This window comes from Oryzias latipes, chromosome 21, assembly GCF_053564925.1.
Source record: "Oryzias latipes strain Hd-rR chromosome 21, Olatipes_Hd-rR_3.1".
NCBI classification, from domain to species: domain Eukaryota; kingdom Metazoa; phylum Chordata; class Actinopteri; order Beloniformes; family Adrianichthyidae; genus Oryzias; species Oryzias latipes.
In genome coordinates, this window is record NC_136257.1 from 13,270,137 (window position 1) to 13,289,784 (window position 19,648).

At 37.2% G+C, this 19,648-nt stretch overlaps 2 protein-coding genes across 12 annotated transcripts in view; both read right to left on the reverse strand.

Annotated features, from left to right (window-relative positions):
- Positions 1 to 2,659: 2,659 nt before the first annotated feature.
- On the reverse strand, positions 2,660 to 12,079 carry ska3 (spindle and kinetochore associated complex subunit 3). The gene is made up of 11 exons (XM_011489448.4): positions 11,839 to 12,079; positions 11,682 to 11,743; positions 10,273 to 10,444; positions 9,726 to 10,173; positions 9,590 to 9,633; positions 8,745 to 8,944; positions 8,426 to 8,632; positions 7,066 to 7,245; positions 6,204 to 6,256; positions 4,333 to 4,472; positions 2,660 to 3,052 (listed from the first exon to the last, which is right to left on the reverse strand). Exons 1-11 carry the CDS (start codon positions 11,951 to 11,953, stop codon positions 2,898 to 2,900), a joined length of 1,776 nt encoding a protein of 591 aa, XP_011487750.1. The 5' UTR covers positions 11,954 to 12,079; the 3' UTR covers positions 2,660 to 2,897.
- A 1,315-nt stretch (positions 12,080 to 13,394) lies between these two features.
- Positions 13,395 to 19,648, reverse strand: part of dgkh (diacylglycerol kinase, eta) — a 95,486-nt gene continuing 89,232 nt past the window's right edge. For all 11 annotated transcript variants that reach the window (XM_078939815.1, XM_078939812.1, XM_078939811.1 and 8 more), the window contains one exon: positions 13,395 to 18,712. In XM_078939815.1, the coding sequence (XP_078795941.1) occupies positions 18,633 to 18,712 (80 nt within the window). In that variant the 3' untranslated portion in view covers positions 13,395 to 18,632. The remainder of the gene's footprint in view (positions 18,713 to 19,648) is intronic.

The window sequence follows — 19,648 nt, forward strand, 5'->3', positions numbered from 1 at the left end:
AGAAAATGAAAGAATATGCAGGGCATGTGTTTATCAAAACTCAAGGATAAATATGTATAAAGTTAGTGATAAACAGGGACTTTAAATGCAAACAAATACCCAAAATGCAGATTTTTAGACCCCATGCAGGTTTTTTTCTCTTTACAGATCCACAAGCATCTACTGTATAAACACTAGGGTTTATACATAACAACAAATCTAAAACAAAGATATTTTTATCCATTCAGTTGGATCATTAGGAACTAATTATTTTAAATCAAGCCATAAATTTACATTAAAATTAAAGGATTAATTTTAAATTGATGATAAAGCAGTATCACTTTGGTCAATAGGCCCATTAGTCTCACTGCAGTTAAAGAAAATAAATAGTAAAAGATGATCAGATTATTTTTGAATTAATAATGGAAGACAATGGAGCAGTGTTAAGGAGTAATGACACCAGGGCTCAGAGTGAGAAAAACAAGTTTTTACCTAAAAACTGCCATAACTATCATAGTTTGTCAAAGAGGCGGGATTTTTAAGCAAAATGCCTCTAGCTTCAGAAACTCCCAATGTCATGAAAATGTATAAAGAAACTCTAATTTCAGGATATGAAGATAAGAGGATTTAAGGAAGCTCTTTTAATCACAACCAATAAATATTACATTGTAATGTGCATTAATGATTACTGAAAGGTTTTAATTACAATCAATAAGCTATTGATTTTGTTTACTTGATCTGCAATGTGGAGCAATAATTACTGATTTAATGTGATCATGTGTTCTAATGATAATCAATGATTATTACATATCGGTACCGTTACTGTTTACTGAAATCACGAATGAATGTTTTCTGAAAATCATTAATCAATAGGCACTGGATAAGTTACTTGAAGAGAATCTATCTGATCAGAAATGGATTACAAAAACTGTCAAACTATCAAATGAATGAACGCAGTAGGGGTGGGATTATATAAGCTTGCTTCTTCCCACTCCTTTTCAAGCAATAAATCAAACTCTACTAATACTTTAGTTAATGATCACTGTATTTAATTAAGCAAATGTGATTTAAGTGACGTGTTTGTTTTATTTTCTGTCTTTTTAATCTATGCATTTCATCATTTCTGTAATGAGTTTGATAAATATGTGTAAATTCTTTAATGCTTTGACTACAATGCTTGAAATAAATCAATAAATCAAATCAAATCAAAAAGTCGTGGTGCACTTTTTTCCCTCACTGAGCCAAACTTTACTCCATCCCCTATCCGTGGCGACTGTTTCTCATCCCAAAATCTCATCACCATCTTGTTCTTGACTTGTGAAAACATACTTGAATCTAGAAACATGCAACAAGATCTCTCTCTCTCCCTCTTTCCCTCCCTCCCTCCCTGGGGAAGACCCAGGGCACGAACAAAAGCAACACACCATCCCCACTGTCAAACATGGTGGTGGCAGCATCATGGTTTGGGCTGGCTTTTCTTCAGCAGGGACAGGGAGGATGGTTAGAATTGATGGGAAGATGGATGGAGCCAAATACAGGACCATTCTGGAAGAAAACCTGACGGAGTCTGCTAAAGACCTGAGACTGGGACGGAGATTTGTCCTCCAACAAGACAATGATCCAAAAAATAAAGCAAAACCTACAATGGAACGGTTCACAAATAAACATTTCCAGGTGTTAGAGTGGCCAAGTCAAAGTCCAGACCTGAATCCATCAAGAATCTGTGGAAAGAACTGTAAGCTGCTGTTCACAAATGCTCTCCATCCAACCTCACTGAGGTCCAGCTGTTTTTCAGGAGGAATGGGCTAAAATGTCCGTTTCTCCATGTGCAAAACTGATAGAGACAAACCCCAAACAACTTCCAGCTGTAATCACAGAAAAAGTGGAACTACAAAGTGAATAATTTTGCACGACCAATTTTTCAGTTTTTGTTAAAAAAAAGTTTGAAATTTCCCATGACTGACTGACTGACTGACTGACTGACTGACTGACTGACTGACTGACTGACTGACTGACTGACTGACTGACTGACTGACTGACTGACTGACTGACTGACTGACTGACTGACTGACTGACTGACTGACTGACTGACTGACTGACTGACTGACTGACTGACTGACTGAAGGTTCAAATCTCTTGGTTAATAAAATAGTTTTGAAGATATGAACAACTTTTTAAGGGAGTGATTTGTCATTGTAGTAGTCATTGGTTTGTTTGGGCTTCACACTTTGGTCAATTTCACATAAAGACAGCATCGGTTGCTTTTTAACCTAATTTATTAAGAACCATGGAGGTTTTTAGGCATCTTTTTCGTTTTTTTGAACTTATTTTCATCCTTTTTCAAACTTCTTTGAAAGACCAGACAGAAAAAATGCATTTTGGGCTTTTCATTAATTTTGTTTGCATTTCCAGCCATTTATTTTCTATGCTGCATCTCACACTGCATTTTTTCTGTCTACTCCTGATTCACAACAAGTTAAATAAATGGATACTCTGAAATGTATAATGTATAATATTAACATATATATATTAAATATTAAGCTTAATTTTCTTTTAAAGCATTTACCACATAAGAATATTTCTTTTTTTTACTCTAAAGTCCTACAAACCTTGTTTCAGGCTAACCTATTTGAAACTGGATGTAAAAGACCTCCTTTAATTCTCAATGAAGCTCATAACACAAGATATTGCATTTTATTACACAATATGTATTGAATTGCACAATTTTAAGTTAATCCCTCTACAGTATTTACAAACTATATATCAAAAACCTCCACATCTACTAAACAAGTTTTCTGTGTACAACAAATAATTAAAAACTCATCTTGCAGCAAAAACATTAGCAGGATGAAAATGAGACTAAATATAATAAACATTCACCGTTTAGATCAAATTCAATTTGGATCATTGTTAGATTATTAGTTAGTTATCAGTTTGTAAACAAGATTGTCGATGAGTCCATCCACCTGCTTTACCCTTTTGAGCTCCTGCAGGCAGAGGATGTAAACAGGGGCCATAGCTCCAACAGCAATAATCCTCTTAAGCTCCTCCGTTGTCAACTCTTCTATTTCACCTGCAGGGGGCAGCACAGAGCAAAAACACAAGATGCTTCATTAAAAACCCCAGACAATTTTACTTAATCAATATGTAACATAAATTTTGTTAAGAATTAGCCTTGTACTGGCAAATATGCTTAACTGACTGATGACTGAAATATATTTAAACTTGTAGTTAAAAATAGACTGCACACCTGTTTAGTGAGTCCATGATAGCAGACATCTGTGCTGAAATAATAACAACCTTTTGTTCCAACTTTAACTTATGAGATTAGTTCAGTATTACAGTTTACAAGCCATTTGGGGGATTGAATCTTTCTCTTTAACATTTTGTTTAAGAGAACAAAACACATGTTAAGGCATTTATGGGTTGACTCTATATTTGAACTGGATAGAGTGACCCCCTCCCCCCTGGCGTAGCAAACAGGCCGATGGTTCCAACAAGCCAAAATCCCATAAACGTCTATAGAGAAATAAGCAGCTATAACTTAGTCATTCTATTGGTCAGAATAATCAGTCATTCTTTATTTAATAACCATTCTTGATCTGCTAACTTTTTAAAAAGATATTGAGGCAAATATATATAAATGAAGGTGGTCTCATGTCAAACATTCAAAATGTTTGATTGACAGATTCTCCACAGCCTGCTTCCAAGTGGTAGTAGTGGGGATTTCCAAAAAGCTCATTTCAATTTGGTGAGAGTGGTAGCCACAGAAATGTTGATTCAGATCGACTTAGACCAATCACTGCTTACTGACGTCGTCTGGCTCCAACATGGCGGCGTCCTTGTGGCATAAAATGGCGACTGAATTGATTTACTTTGGCTGGAGCTGGAAATAAGTTATTTTTTATGGGTGATGTCACTCTAACTCGGTCCAGTTCTCATTTACAGTCAAGGGGTTTGGTGTCAATGTGTGCACAGATTTTTTTTAAATGTTTCTTCTTTAATGTCTTTTTTGTTTTTGCATTCAGAGTTGAGGTAAAAGCTGATTTGTTTTTTGTGTTCTATCTTTGTACTTTCTTCATGTTGTTAATTTCTATGAAAACTGAGGACCAAACTGGCAAGTTATCCATTCAAGTTAGTCGGAACTGGACAAAATGGTTTTTGGTTCCAGCAGAGATCACTCAAACTTCCAATATTGCCTAAACTCTCAATATTTTTGTCAGTAAAACAGATTATAGATGCCTGTTTGTTATCATTGTGTTTTTAAGACACAAATAACAACAGAGACATAACTCTTGTGGTTCTGTGTTCACATTTATCAACACAGGCCTCAATCCTTTGTAACAGCCTGACCTCGACTCTGCTCTGTGAATCTGTTGATGTTGCTGACTGCCTGGTTGAGGTTGCTGAGAGTCATCCGCCTCAGGTAGCCAGGTAAAGTTTGGAACTCGCTCTGCGACACCACAGACAGACTTTCAGCACGCCGGAGAGAGCTGTGAGGAAGAAGATGCAGTTAAAACCAGAAGTTGACATAAACCACATTAAAACACACATCTGCTTTTCTTCTCACTGACAGACATGAAATAAAAGTAAGTTTTCCTGTTTTAGGTCAATTACAATTAACAAAATTATTTCTATTTGCTAAATATCAGAATAATGAGATTAGCGTTTTTTTGTTTGACAAGTTTCTGTCAAGCCACCCCATCGTTCAGGGAGGAGACGGGTTCTGTGTCCCAGAGATGAGCGTACTTTGGTCCGATATGTCCAGAACAACACAAGGATGAAGGCAAAAGATGTTGTGAAGATGCTGGCTAAAGGTAGTAAGAATGTGTCATTATCAACAGTGAAAAGACTACTGTACAGACATGGGCTGAGAGGCTACTCTGCCAGGAAGAAGCCAGTGCTCCAAAAGAAGCATAGAAAAGCCAGATTCAAGTTTGCTAATGCAGACAAGGATAAAGATTCATTTTTGGAGATCTCCTGTGGTCTGACGAAACTAAAATTGAACTTTTTTGGCCACGATGACCATCGTTATGTTTGGAGGAAAAAGGGGGAAGCCTGCAGGCCTCAAAAACACTATCCCCAACTGTAAAACATGGGGGTGGTAGCATCATGTTGAGGGGTTGTTTTGCTGCTGGAGGGACTGGTGCACTTCACAAAATAGATGGCAACCTGAGGAAAGAACAGTATGTGGAAGTATTGAAGCAACATCTGAAGACATCAGCCAGATAGTTGAAGCTCGGGCGCAAAGGGATCTTCCAAATGGACATTGACCAGAAGCATACTGCCAAACCGGGTACAAAGCTGCTTAAGGATGACAAAGTCAATGTTTTTGAGTGGCCGTCACAGAGCCTGGTTCTAAATCCTATTGAACATTTATGGTCAGAGCTGAAAGGGCGTGTACACGCAAGGCGACCTACAAACTTGGCTCAGAGAAACCAGTTCTGTCTGGGAATGGGCCAAAATTCCTACAAAATCTTGTGAGAAGCTTGTGGAAGGATATCCAAGATGTTAGGCCCAAGTACTGCAGTTTAAAGGCAATAGTACCAAATACTAATGAAATGTATGTAAACTTTTGACTTTGATAAAAGGAAGAAAAACTAAAAAAAAAACCTAATCTCATTATTCTGACATTTAGCAAATAGAAATTATTTTGTTACTTGTAATTGACCTAAAAACAGGAAAAATTTACTTTTATTTCATGTCTGACGGTGAGAAAAAAAAAGCATATGTGGGTTTTTATGGGGTGTATGTAAACTTCTCGTTTCCACTGTAAACTATTGGTTAAAACTTGAAATGTACAGCATCTGCAGCAATTTAACATGGAATAAAGAAACAGTAAAACAAAGGATGAAACCTTATGTGATTTCCAGGAATCTTTTTTTTTACATTCTTTATCTATGATGAACATTAAAGACCAAACCCAGCTTAGGACAACATTCAAAATCTGCAATAGACACAGATAATTTTTTGTCCCGCTATATATGATGGTCGATTTGTCAAAACAGTCAAGAGTTTAACATAACAGCCTCTAAAGTCAGAAACTACCTTTTGAAAATGTTTTTTTTAATTTACTATTGCAGCATTTCAGTTAAATATAAACTAGTTATCTGCAATTAAAGGAAATGTACAAAAGTACAAGGAAATTATCATCTAAAAAAAGTTCCAGCAAACAAATTACTTGAATCTAAGACAATACGCTAAATAAACAACATCGCACAGACCTGACATGTGGTTGTGTGGCAGCAGTTTTTTTTTTCTGAGCCTGGGACACCATCTAAAAACAGAGAAAGCATGTCATGTAATTACATCTAATTTTACTTTTGATACCGTCAAACCAAACCAAAGAGATTCATTCTGCTTGCACATATGAGTTAAAGACCCACTCCTATGAAAAATATGTTTTTTGCGTTTTTAACGTGTTCTTGTGGCATTTTTCTGATAATGGAGAAAATATATAGATAAAATTAAGCCTGAAATTGGATTTCTGAGTATTTTTTTAATTCAAACTGTTGTGAATCAGGAGCAGACAGAAAAATGCAGTCTGAAAAAGAGCTTATTTGTGACGCAGAAATTACACAGGGCGGGCCACAAGCTCCCTGCTCCGCTTCATTCTGATACACCCACTTCTAAACAAATAGATCCATGTAATGTCTTCATTTTCCTTCATCTGAGCTGGAATCTGGATCTAAACTGTACGGATGGATACCTCAGATATTGCTCACCATTTTTGTTGCACCTGTAATGTTAAGTTGGGCTTGTGGGAAGCTGTAAGCTAGGGAGAGCGCAAACGAAGGCATGATGGGACATGAAGGCTGGTTCACTCGACGCCAACAGTCACGCCCACAACTCAGAGGTAAATTTATAACTGCTGCCACCCTGCAGAAACTATGTCCTAGAACTTGAAAGGTTTTGTTTTTTTGCTTTTGGGTAAAAACGACATAATGATAATTAAAAGACCACTGGGAACCATTTTACAACAGATCAAAAGATGATCGGAGTGGGACTTTAAATTCTTGAAGGCTAACAATGGACAAGCACAGAGGGTATGTGCAAACAAGCAGTGAGAAAAGATGCTTCACTTACTTTGCAAATGTCCTGTGTAACAGAGCTAAGGTCTGGCATCTCAGGGGTGCTGGGCTCCACAAAGTTGTTTCTGATGCGAGGGGTCCCCAAGCTGAACTCCTGAGTGGGTCCGTCTGCTTCCAGGCTGCTGACAGCAGGGCCCCTTGAGGCTTTTTTTGCTTTACTTAGTTTGCCATTTCTCTGCAGGGTAGAGCTCAATCAACACCATGACCGTTCATTTATTAAAGTACAGTGGTCCCACGTTTATCGAGGGAGTTGAACTCTAAAAATAACCTGTTATAGTGAAATCTGTGACGTAGTCATCTTTATTTTTTACAAAAATTATTGATGTTTCAAGTCTGTAAAACCCCCTCACTACACTTTACACACTTTTCTCAGACAGACAAACGTTCTCAGACTTTTCTCTCTAGTTTAAACTCTCAAAGTTTGAACTTACATATAAAAATAAGTCCAGTATTATAGAATGAAAACAAAGATCTGATGACGATCAAAGCTAAAACAATCCACTAAACAGAGAAACCGCAAAAGGTGAACTGCAATATAGCGAACACCATATACACAATTGTAGGACTTTTTGTGGTTGCAGAAGAATACCTAAAGTTTGACAAGCACATGATGGCAAAATGAAACATGCCTTTGGTTCCATTTTTAGTTTTTGGGTGATTTAGTGGGGGGGGGAAAAAGTCTTTTTTTTTTTTTTACTTTCTCTTCAGCAAATGTAAACCATATTGCCAAAAGCGTAAAGTCTTTGGTCTAAATGTTTAAATGGAGGTATTTCAAACTTCAGGGTCACAGGTGTATAAAATAAGGCAGACTGTTTCTGCAAACATATATCAAAGACTGCTGGGATAGGATGCTTCCTCTGCATATGCAGAAGCATCCACTGCCTCAGTTTAACTGTCATTGGTGTTATAAGACAGAGGAATCCTTCAGAAAGATAAGTAACTTTAGCCATGAAGTGATTAGTCATAAAAACTCACAGAGTGGCTCACAGGATGCTGAGACTCAGTGACTGACTTTAAAACATTGGAGGCCTTCAATATGGTGTTGAAGCTGACATTTTGGAATCTGAGGCTGAGCAGTTGTATCCCAGACATACATCAACGACTGCAACATAGACAGTCAGCTGTGGACTTCTTGGCTTTGGTACTTACCAGGAAAAACAGGCCTTCTATGGCTGCATTCATGTTTATATGCATGTCAAGAGGAATATTTTTTTAATTATATTTCAATCTTTATTTCTTATTTTTGGTGAGGTTTATGAAACACCACTGATGTGATTTCAAACATTAACTGCAGTGTTTGAGGATTGCTGAGGTTGAATCTGTTGCTCTGAGTAAACAGCGCTTCTCACACTTACACATTGCAAAGAATTTCCTAAATCTGACTCCAGGTTGGGCATCTCCGGCATCTGTCTTTCTTCAACACCAAATGCAACAGTGTCCGCTGCATTGTAGTCCCAGGTGCGTTTGGAGCCAGCCGCTCTGTTACAGTGAGAAAGCTGAGGTTTAAAGATGTGGCTTTCCTCGTCTGTTTCCATGTCGACTTCCTCAGGCTGTGGGGCGATCTGCAAAAGCAAGCAAACACAACAAAAAAAACCTCACTGTTGAGAATTTAAAAAGTTCAGAGCAAAGACAAAAAAAACAACAACACACACACACAAAAGGGACTTTTGATACCTTCTTAGAGCTGACCAGTCGGTTCACATACGGAGTTTGAAAGGCTGGAACTTCGGGGGTGGTGGCCAGGTTAGCAGGAGGATCAGGGGACCCCGGGTCGCTGTTGCCGTCCAGCTTTAGGGGGCACGGATTGTTTTTCTTTTTTATCTTGAACCCCGGGGTACAAAGAAGTGGTGGTTCAGGAGACTTCAGGATGTCAGCTGAGAACAGAACAAACAAAAATCAAAGATGACAACACAGACATTTAGAGTTTAAGCTGGAATATATAGATCAATTCTGCATTTAGATCAATGAATGGGTGTTCTTAGTATTCAGTTAAGTTACATTTAAATATAGGTTTGTAGTAAAATAGGACAGTAACAAATATTGGCCTTTTTTATGAAGACAACGCTCATGATTTACATTTAATTTTTACCGATTGAGTTTAATTCATTTTTTAGAATAGAATAAAAAAATATAAATCTGACAAAGAAACTATATAGTTACCATAGCTCTAATAAGAATAAGTTATTACTTTGTTTTCATATTTAAGTTATTTTCTCAATGTTTATAACGTTTCCCTTTTTTTTTTTAAAGAGAAGTAAAATAAAGATAATACTTATTCAAGCCCAGGTTAAATATTTTATAATACAGTCAACAAAATATGTTAACCCAAACATGACTTTTCACCTATCAAAGCCAATCCAATGAAGAAAACATTGCGTTAAATGTCAAAAAAAAGATGAACCTATGAAATGCAGATAGAATAAGAACTCATGGGAAAAGTCTCATCCTATTGGACACAACAAAAGGGATCAGTGAAAGATGAGGATGGAGGTGAACTAGACTTGAAAAGAAAAAAGCACCTTTACTCTTCAGGCTTTCCAGTGCAGGCATTTCTTCAGGTGTCCTAAAGAGGAGAAACACTCATCAGGTAAGAACATCATCCTAATAGCATTTAGCAGAAAAGCTTGTTTTTTCTAGGACATTTAAACACAGTACTTGTTGGGTTTTGAAGCATTTTTGCGAAACAAATCCATAGTGAAGTCATTGTTCAGACACATGGTTCTCTCTGTGATGCCAAACTCATGCATTTGAGGTGTTTGGAGCTCTGCGTCTTCCATCCTCAGGGCACACTTAGGGGTTATGGGTATGGGGGGCGGTGCAGGCATGTCAAGCGAGGGTTGTGGGAGGCTCATTTCTGGCATAGATGGAACTTCCGAGCACCACTCTGTCCCAGCGAGAGCTCTCTTCAGCTGCATCTCGGACAAACCAAAATCAGATAGCTGAGGGGTTCGCATCAGGTCAGTGAAAGGCAGCTCCATTTCCTGAGAGGATAAACAGGGATTTTCTTCATCATCATCCTGGTTTCCACCTTCCCCCACCACTGAGCTGCTTTTATCCGGTTCAACAGCTTCATTTTCTGACTTGGTCCCTTGATCATTTGGCTCTGTTTAGGGAAAATGTCACACACAGAAAAACAGTAAAAACACCTAAGTTTAAGGATTATGAATGTCTTAAAAGAAACATTTCAAAGCTTTCTTCATACTCGAAGTTCTCTGGGTGTTGCATGGAGCTTGATAGCCGTATTTTTCCAGGTGTTCCCTAACAACCTGAATGTCTTTAGTGACCCTCTGTTCCAGCACTCCACAGGCCTTGATAAAGTCATCCACCTTGCTTATTTTGGCTTTCTGCTGAGCCAGGGTATCCTGGATCTGCACCTGTAGGATGAATTAAAAACCATTAAAGAAATTTAAATATTACAGACCTGCTGAAGTGATGGAGTCATACAAATAGCAGCGTCAGATCTATTTTTTACTCAGTGTCAACCCTAAATCTACAATCTGGCTAAACACCCTCCGCGTATTAGCTGAATATCAAAATAAATGCTTGTGGGATGCTCCTATTTTCTGTTAAAAGTAGTCTGTTAGATTTAGCAACGAAAATCTACATTTGGAGGTGACATAAGTAACCTATTATTAGTTAAATAAAACAAAACAACCATATTTACTAGGAATGCTATGATTCCCATTCTCCTCAACTCCTTTTTAAGTTCTGTTTTTAGGTTATGGTTTTGTTTTGATTTGGATATATTACAAAAAACACAAATTTAGAATAATTCATTTTTTTATTTGCTAATAACCAAGTAACAATGAAGGAAAACCCTCCAGTTATACTACGCCTGATGTAACAAAACATTTTTCACAAATTCAGCACAAATGGTGCCTGACACTTTAAACAAAAACACACTATTATGCAGTAGGACAATGCAACAATTCACTTTCCCTCGATTCGGTTCATCGGTGGAACATACAATTTGGTTTGAAACCAAGAATTTTGGCATCTCTAATATTTACATTGGATTTTTTTTTCTTTAACCCTTGCGCTATCTTAGATGACCCCACCCTTACATTGACGTGTTCTCCCTACCATGACAAAGGTGGATTTGTGGTAAGATTTCATGTCATCCATGGACACCAGTAAAGATCACAAATCATTGAAGAAAAAAGGTTCAGAGCACTGTCTAGTGGGTCTAGATGACCCGACTCCCAATGTTAAAGTGCCTAGGATAGCACAAGGGTTAAGGGGAAATGTGGAATGAATCATTCTGTTCAAACAAATCTTTATGTTTACCATACAAGTTGAAGTAGAAAATAGTATTTAATTTTTTTCATGCTTTTGTGTTCTCAATTAGTCATAAAATTAAATGAAAGTTGAATGAAATGGATTCATCATGCTAACAAAAACAAAACGAATGAGCCCAAACGAAAACATGTTACCACTGTGTGTGTCTAGCAAATGAATTCCTCCATTTGCCCTAGTTACCATAAGGTGCATTTTGTAATTGTACGTCTGACTAAAGTAGTTTTATTTGTAGTTACTCGTTACACCTTTGTGTGCTTAAATTGCTTATTTTGTTGAACCACCAGCACAGTGACTGTGTGAGAACTTAGATACCTTAAGTCCCCCGACTTCACTGTTCAGCTCGTGATACGCCCGCGTGGCCCTGATTATGGTTTCTGAGAAAGAAAGAAAAAAAGTCAACTTCTTAACGAACTTGATAATCAGTCAAACGAACGGAACCGCAGTCCCGGTGGTCTCGTGGCCAACTTACCGTCGTCGGGTTCGTTGTGACGTTTCTCATATAAGCGCTGTAGCCTGACAGTTTCTGATTCCAGACCCACCGCCAGTTTCCGAAGTTTAGAGAAGAATTGGGAGGTCGGGTCCATTTTCTCACAAACTGCAACAAATTCGTTCGAAACCGACCGTCTAGATGCACAAAGTATGCACTTGTTTTTTTCCTCTTCTTCTGTGGTAGAAAAAAAATGTTTTGAATTATGGCGCCTTTTCCGGATGAGGCGGAAGTGTAAGGCGCGGATGACAACGATTGTCGCATTACTGCCACCTAGAGGACCCCGAGCCCACAACAACAGATTCGTCCAAATAACCCAGTGGTTCTTAAATGTGGAAGAATGTCTGTCATTATTCAAATTAAAAGTCAATATCCACAATGCTTTATCATTTTTACAATAAAGCTAAATTTGTTGACTTAAAAATAAAAGAAAAAAATCAATCCCCAAAACGGCTTTTCTTTTGCTTCTGCAACATTGCTTATTCTGTCACTTAATTAAAATGATAGAGAAAAAGGTTTTTGACATTTCATATTCAAAAAGTTCTCTGGTAGATGCGCAGCAAAATTCAATTAGAAATATATAATTTGAAAATTAAAATGGATTCACAGAAATATTTTTTCATTTTACAACATAACTGCATCAACCGACTCAAAAATTGCCCAATGCCTTTTCATTTTCTACTTAAATATTGCTCTGTGACATAATTAAAGCGATAATGCAAATGGGGAAATGCTTTTTTGTTTTCTCATCCGCCGCGCAAAAACTGTCGCATAATTCATTTCCAGGCAGCAGTTCCAGGGAGAAAGCGGGGCGATGACATCAGTGCTCACGCTTCTTCTTCTGTCACTACTGCCCGATACCTTAAACTAAACTGTTGACTTACTGCTTGCAACATTATCTGCTATGTGATTTCCTCCCTAATCCCATTTGATCCCCTCCTTCCTTAAACTGAATCTTGACAAACATCAAAACCCTCAAACAAGTGAGTTCATACATCACATGTGTGCTGTCCACTGTGATGGCATTTGGTCGTTTTTACGTTACAATAAAACAAACCCACTGTGCCTCAACCCAAAGGATATTTACCAAAATCAATATAATCAAATTCTTTCATTTTGAAACAGATGTTAATCGTAGTTTTTTTATTTCCCAGATTACGGTAGGTTAGGGGTGCCCAAATCCATTTCTGGAGGGCCAATGTCCTACATGTGTTCCAACAAACCTGCCATGAAGCTCCTTATTGGCTAAACATACCTGATCCTGGTAATCAGCGGGCAGATAAGGCAGGATTTCTGGAAAACCAGCAAGAGGCCAGCTCTTGAGGCCTGGAGTTTGACACCCCTACGGTAGGTGATCCAACAGAAGGGTTGAAAGCAAAAGGAGAGCCTCTCTTAGATGTGATGTTAGTCAAAATGATGGGTGCACTTTATTTCCTTTTAGTCTTTTATTATAAATGTGTGCACCTAAGAATGCACTTTACATTCAAAGTTGAATTATTCTGAATATTTTATTAAACAAATCAGAACAAAAAACAAACTTCATTTCTTTTTTATTTTTATTGAAGAAGAGAAATATGAATAGGTAACCTGTTTTAAGGTACCCTTAAAATGTACACCAAAAAAGGAATGAACCATATAATTCCAAAATACAAAAATACACATCTCAGTGATCCCAAGTTGTAATAAATAGCTAACCATGCATTTGAACAAAAAGAAAGGCACAGAAAACAGTCAATTATAGTAGTCATAAAATTGCCAACTAATTTACCAAAATTAGTACTACAGATAGTAGTGCAGATTACATTTTTAACATTATATTCCATTAAATACACAATACGTGGTATATTATTTAATTTTAGACAATAGATACACAAAAAGTGTCTTATCTATCATCTATCTATACATGAAAATTGTGCCATTGTAAGGATAATGTAAACAAATTAATGTCTCATCAATTTGATGATCACATTTACTGAGTTCCTAAACTAAAGATTATTGCCAGGACTTCATTAAATTTGAAAACAATGCAGTTTGATGCATTACTTTCAAATACCTCTGGAGAACACAGCAGGCAAACAGCACACATGCATCTGATGTGGTCTACTGAAGTAAAATGAACTCACTGTCAGCATGATTCATCTTCTAGGACTGGGAATAGCGCAGAAATAATAATAATGCATGCCTGTGCATGGCCCTGATAACAAATTTTTGAAGAGTTTTAACTGTGAAAATGATAATGCAGCTTTCATTGGCCGCTATTACAAAAATAACAATTTTTACATTTCTTTTTTCGTAACATCTGTTTTGTGTCAAACTATGGGAATGTTATAGATGTGACCCTGTCTGAACCTTATAATAATAATAATAGTAATGGATTTTTCTGCGCTTTTCCACACGCGCAAAGAGCTTATAACGCGTATCCATTAATCATTGACTCCTCATTCATACTAAGTGATGATACGTTTTCAACACGATCAGAATAATCATGTGGCTGTGCACATTCCCACCTTTATGCTTTTCTTGCTAGAGCTCTTATCACCCCAACTGTAGTGTCAGAGTTAATGAGTCAATGATCCAAATGAAACAACAATGAACAATGAAACTGGTTGGCACAGATTGCCATGTATAACTGCTTAATCTTTGAATTGGGAGAGACTACCATTACTACTCTTTTACGGAATAACCCGGCTTGGTTGGTTAGTTTACCAAAGGACTTCCTGTCTAAAACCTTTGATGTGGTAGTGGGGCCTTCCTTTGGTTTGACTCTCCAAGTCTATGGAACAAACCAGTGACGTCTGGTCAGGTGAGGCAAGTGAGGCTCGGGCTCACTGGTCCTTGTGATAAAATAGAAAAAAAGTACATTAAGTAAATCTAATTTTCCACTGATCCGTGTTAAAGATACATTTTCAGTTGACTCGACACGTTTTCCACAGTGTCTGAGGTTAAAATCGCAGAATTTGAGTGTCGCGCGATCACAGACGGAGCGGAAACTCCAGGTGAGGCTCCCGAGCGCTTCGCCTTTGTTTGACTGCAGGACTCAATTTTAACAGAGACGTGCAGTCAGAACGCTGACTGTAAGAGTGAAGAAAAGGCTGCAGGTGAGGCAAGCCTCTCTGGGGGGCAGATGTGAGCTGACAGCTGCTTTGTAGCTTTACTGGTGCAGTAGAAACAGAACTAACTAAGGACATCTTTCTTCATTGGCCATAATCTCCATTGACAGGGGGATACTCATTAAACTAAAGGAAAATAAGGAAGACTTTTACAACAGGATCATAGAGTTTTTTGTGGAGAAGGATTGGCGCCTGGACTCAAAAAGTAACGCCAAGCATAGTTTTCAATTTTTTGTTTTTTTAAAAATAACATGGGAGTAAGTGGAAAATAATGTAAGTATTTGAAAACTAAATTTTAGACATAAAAGAATTATTCTTATGATCATTTTTACAAACAACATTTGATAACACTGATTAAAGCACCAGAATTTGAAGTTGCAAAAACACCAGAAATAGTCAATGAAGGTAAAAATGAAATCTGTATACTTTAATTCGTTTACAGTTATAATAATAATTTATACACAAGAAGAGTGTTCTATCCATGTCTATAAAAGAAATATTCTCTGTCGGACAAATATCTTCTTGTGTGTATTTTATATGCTGTTACCTGCTGTTGGATGAATAGTGAAATATTTAGTTCTTTCATTGTAAATCTGCCTCCAGAGGAGTCAGTGCCTCACCAGCCATCAACTTCACCGCATGTCACTGGAACAAACTGATTCAAATCTGGAAAAAGTTTGTTGTCTGACTCTTGCTTCAGTGAAACACTGGCTTTCCTTGAACAGCACATGCTCTGTCTGGTGCATGCTTTGAGCATTTTATTCAGTTAGATCTAAGGACAGAGGGAAAAGAAACCAGTGAAAGACAGGAGTCATTATATTCCCATAGTGTCACACAAACAAAAAAGAAAAACACAGAAAAACTTCAGATTAGTTTCCTTGTTTCCTTTTAGGCAATTTCTCGTGGTTCAGATAAATGACGACATTTCAAAAGCAATCTTTTAAAATACGTTTATCAGATTTCCGTCTTTTTTCTCAGTGTTCTGTTATGCAGGTTTACGTCATAGAATGTAGAACCTGCAATCTATCTCTTACGTTTGCTAAAGGTTCTCCAAACAGTGAAGTTTTACTAGGTGGGAAACTTTGATGTCAAGCCCTGGAAAGTATAACTTTTTGATTGTTTTTCACTTGGTGAACAACAACATGTAAAACTCCAAAAATATTGCTTATCTAAGATTCCTGTGGTTTTACAAATGTAGCATACCAACAACATGGTGGTTTAGCAAATGTGTTCATCTTCATTTATATGGGAGTAGAGAACTTTTATAAATACATGACAATGTTGTCGTTCACCTGAGGAGGTTTGTGATTCATTTTAAGACCAAATACAATAAAAAAAGGAAAAAAGTTCAGATAGAATTCACTTACATGCTTTGATTGCATAACATAGGATTACACATCACCGCTGATGTAAACACCAAATGCACACAAAAAGTTGCTACAGTCACAACAGTTACGTCTGCTCAACTGTATTCATTAAAATTACCTTGGAAGCACCTTGGAAGCATTAAGGAGTAAAGGTAATGACAAACTGTAGTGTGGTTAATGGTCCAACCCTTAAAATCTTTAAACTTTAATAACTATAAATGCAGAAAAATTAGTATTTTGTTTTTCACACTGAGAAACTACTTTTCTACAAACATTTACCTCAAAGTATCAAAATAAAAGCTCAAATATTGCACCATCTCTAAAATACCACAAGGCCATCACATATAACTGATAAAAAAACCCATAACTGTTAAGGTGTAATATGCATAATCTAATATGTGCACTGTCAACACCGTGTCAGCAAACAACAAACGTATTAGTTTTACAAAGCCAAAAAATTGTCTGCAAACAGATGGATACTGCATGTGAAATGAAAATATGTATACAGATCAGCATCTGACATAGAAATATACCATGTCAACATCGTTAATCCAAACAGGTAGAAGTTGTGTTTTATCAGCATCATAGTTATTAATTGAAGCTACATTTGAACAACACGATGCAGGCTACAGATCCAGGGCTCTGACAAATTCTGAAAACCCACACATCTTTGCAGTTTGCAATCATGTTAACGATTGTGTTGAATTGCAAAAAGGGCACTATGCTGAGATGACCACCTAAGTGCACAATGGGGCAAAGAAGTAACTGTCAAGAGTATTCACACCAGAACTGTTAAAACCTTAACTTGCAATATTTGTGGTTGGCACTTAATCCCAGCAAGAACTACACTTGTTTCCATCTCAGAAAGAATAATATTTAACTGTTTTAATCTCATAAAACCGACCTCCAAACTTATATACAGATTATTCTTTGTCAGTTGACTTAAAGAACAGAATTCTGCTTTTTTCATCTCTATCAGACAAAAGGTCTGCTTACAAGACTAATGAAAGTTGATGAAAAGCAGCTGCAGTTCATCCAGAATGCTTCTGCTCGGGTCCGAACTAAAACCAGGAAGTACGGTCACATCTGTCCTGTCTTCAGGTCTTTGGACTGGCTACCTGTCGCTCAGAGAAATCATAATTATTGTCTCAACTTGTACCCAAGCCTCACCAAAGCTTAGCGCCAGAGCAGATCTCTGACATGCTCAGGGAAGCTCAGGGACAGGCCTCCTGCTGGTACCCAGAGTCTGGACCAAACATGGTGCTAAAACTGGAGCAGTCTTTCTGATCATGTAAAATAAGCATCTAATCTCAAAAGGCTCAAGTAAAAGCTAAAAACTATCATTTTTAGCTGGTTCATGACAGCTACAAAACCTTTACCTGCACTCTACAAATTGTTAATAAATAATCATTTTCAGTTTGCATGTTTTCCGCTTTAATGGCAACCCTTCTCCATGTGGTTTATCATTGTGCTATTTATATAACCTGCGGTCCTAGCCTTCACATCCACAAAGTTCCAACTTAAAGCCCCTAATATCATGTAATCAAACCTCATCAAGACTGTCGTTGTTCTACCTATAAAACATTTAAAAACACTACATGACTAAAAAAACTGGCACTTGACAGGAAGACTTGACATGTCATTGTCATGCAACCAAATAAATTACACCTTAACAACAAAAACATTGGCTTTGGACAAAAAAAAGCTTTCAGGAATAATAAATTACATCGTTATACCTTAGTCGTGTAAAACTTGTCCAAGCTTAATTCTTGCATGCAAAGAAATCATGGCTCTGACCATGCAATTTAAGTTACTTAAGATGACAACAAAGCACAGCTTTCACACTGACGATGATGCAAATGTTCTTTTATGAGGAAATCACGATGCTGCCCGAATGCTTTATTGCATTTGCAGCTCACCCTGCTAAAGTAAACACTGTTGGAAGTTTTTGTTTTGCTACTAATTTGTAATTCCAACAACTATTCTTCAGTTAAGTTGGTTGCATGTGATTGTGTGCTGTGAACGGCTCTGAAGTTATAAATGGCTTTTGTTGTTATCAGGATCCAGGACTCCCCTTAGCTTTTGTCACTATATAATTTTGGCACAAACTCGCACACATTCACACAATCTGTCTTGTTTTACAGCCTCAAAAAAGTTTCCCAGCAGAAAGATAGAAAAAATAGAAATTCCCCTTGAATGCCAGGCTCCTCTTACTCAGTACTCCCAAACAGGTTCAGTCACATGAAAAAAGGGGTGCTTCTCTCCCGTCTGTAGCAGCCGTTCTCTCCCAAGTTAAAGGTCAACCATGGAGGCCTTTGCCAACTCCTTGGTTCCCTGGAGAATTCTCTTCATATGACCCACCTTCGAGATACCCAGATCCTGAAAAAACAAACAAACAAATGAATGTATAAAAAAATTGCTTTTTTTCTTTAAAAAAAACAGCTTTTTTTGTCTGCTCCTGATACACAACGATTCATATAAGGAAATGCTCAGAAATGTAATTTTGAGCTTAATTTTCTAAACGGCATGATAAAAACACCAAAAACACAATTTTCATTGGAGTGGATCTTTACACAAAATATATTTGCTCTATTGTTCATAAGTAGTTTTAAGAGGTGTTATTTTTAAGAATATTCGAGATTATCCTATGCTAGTTAATGAACATCAGATTAGCATACCACACTCGCTCTAAGTATTTACACATATCCCTAAATAAAACATAAAAGAGTGTACGTTCCAGTCTTCATGTGGGATTTTTGGGGATACGCATTGCAAAGATTTTTGATGGATCCAGATGTAAAACTGTAGTTTTGTGTGATATAAGTGTGATATAGGTGCAGAATGTTCATTCACATAGTGTTGTAACAGAGGTGGTTACAGCACGGTTGAGCTCACCTGTGGAATTAACTGCCTGAGGATGTGAGGGTCTCGTTTGTGGAGGGTTTTAAGAAAAACATAAAAGCTATCTTTTTAATCTTTGCTTTTAAGTTGGTTTTAAACTTCCTTAATTTTTATATTGATTTATTGACAGGTGCCTGTTTGTTTTTGTACAATGTGTATGTGTGCTGAGAGGCTCTTATTATGATTATTGTTTTTATTCTAATTTTATTGTTATTTATTTTATGTAAAGCTGGCTCTGGGTCTTCTTGTAGATGACCTTGGTGTTGGTAGATCAGTTCAGCATATTGTCCATAGTAACACAATGAGGTGCTAGCATGTATCCACAAAGTCCACTCTTTCTCATGACAATGTCAGAAGAGGATGAGGACTTGATCCTCTTAAAGTCTACTATCATCTATGACTATGGCGTATGTG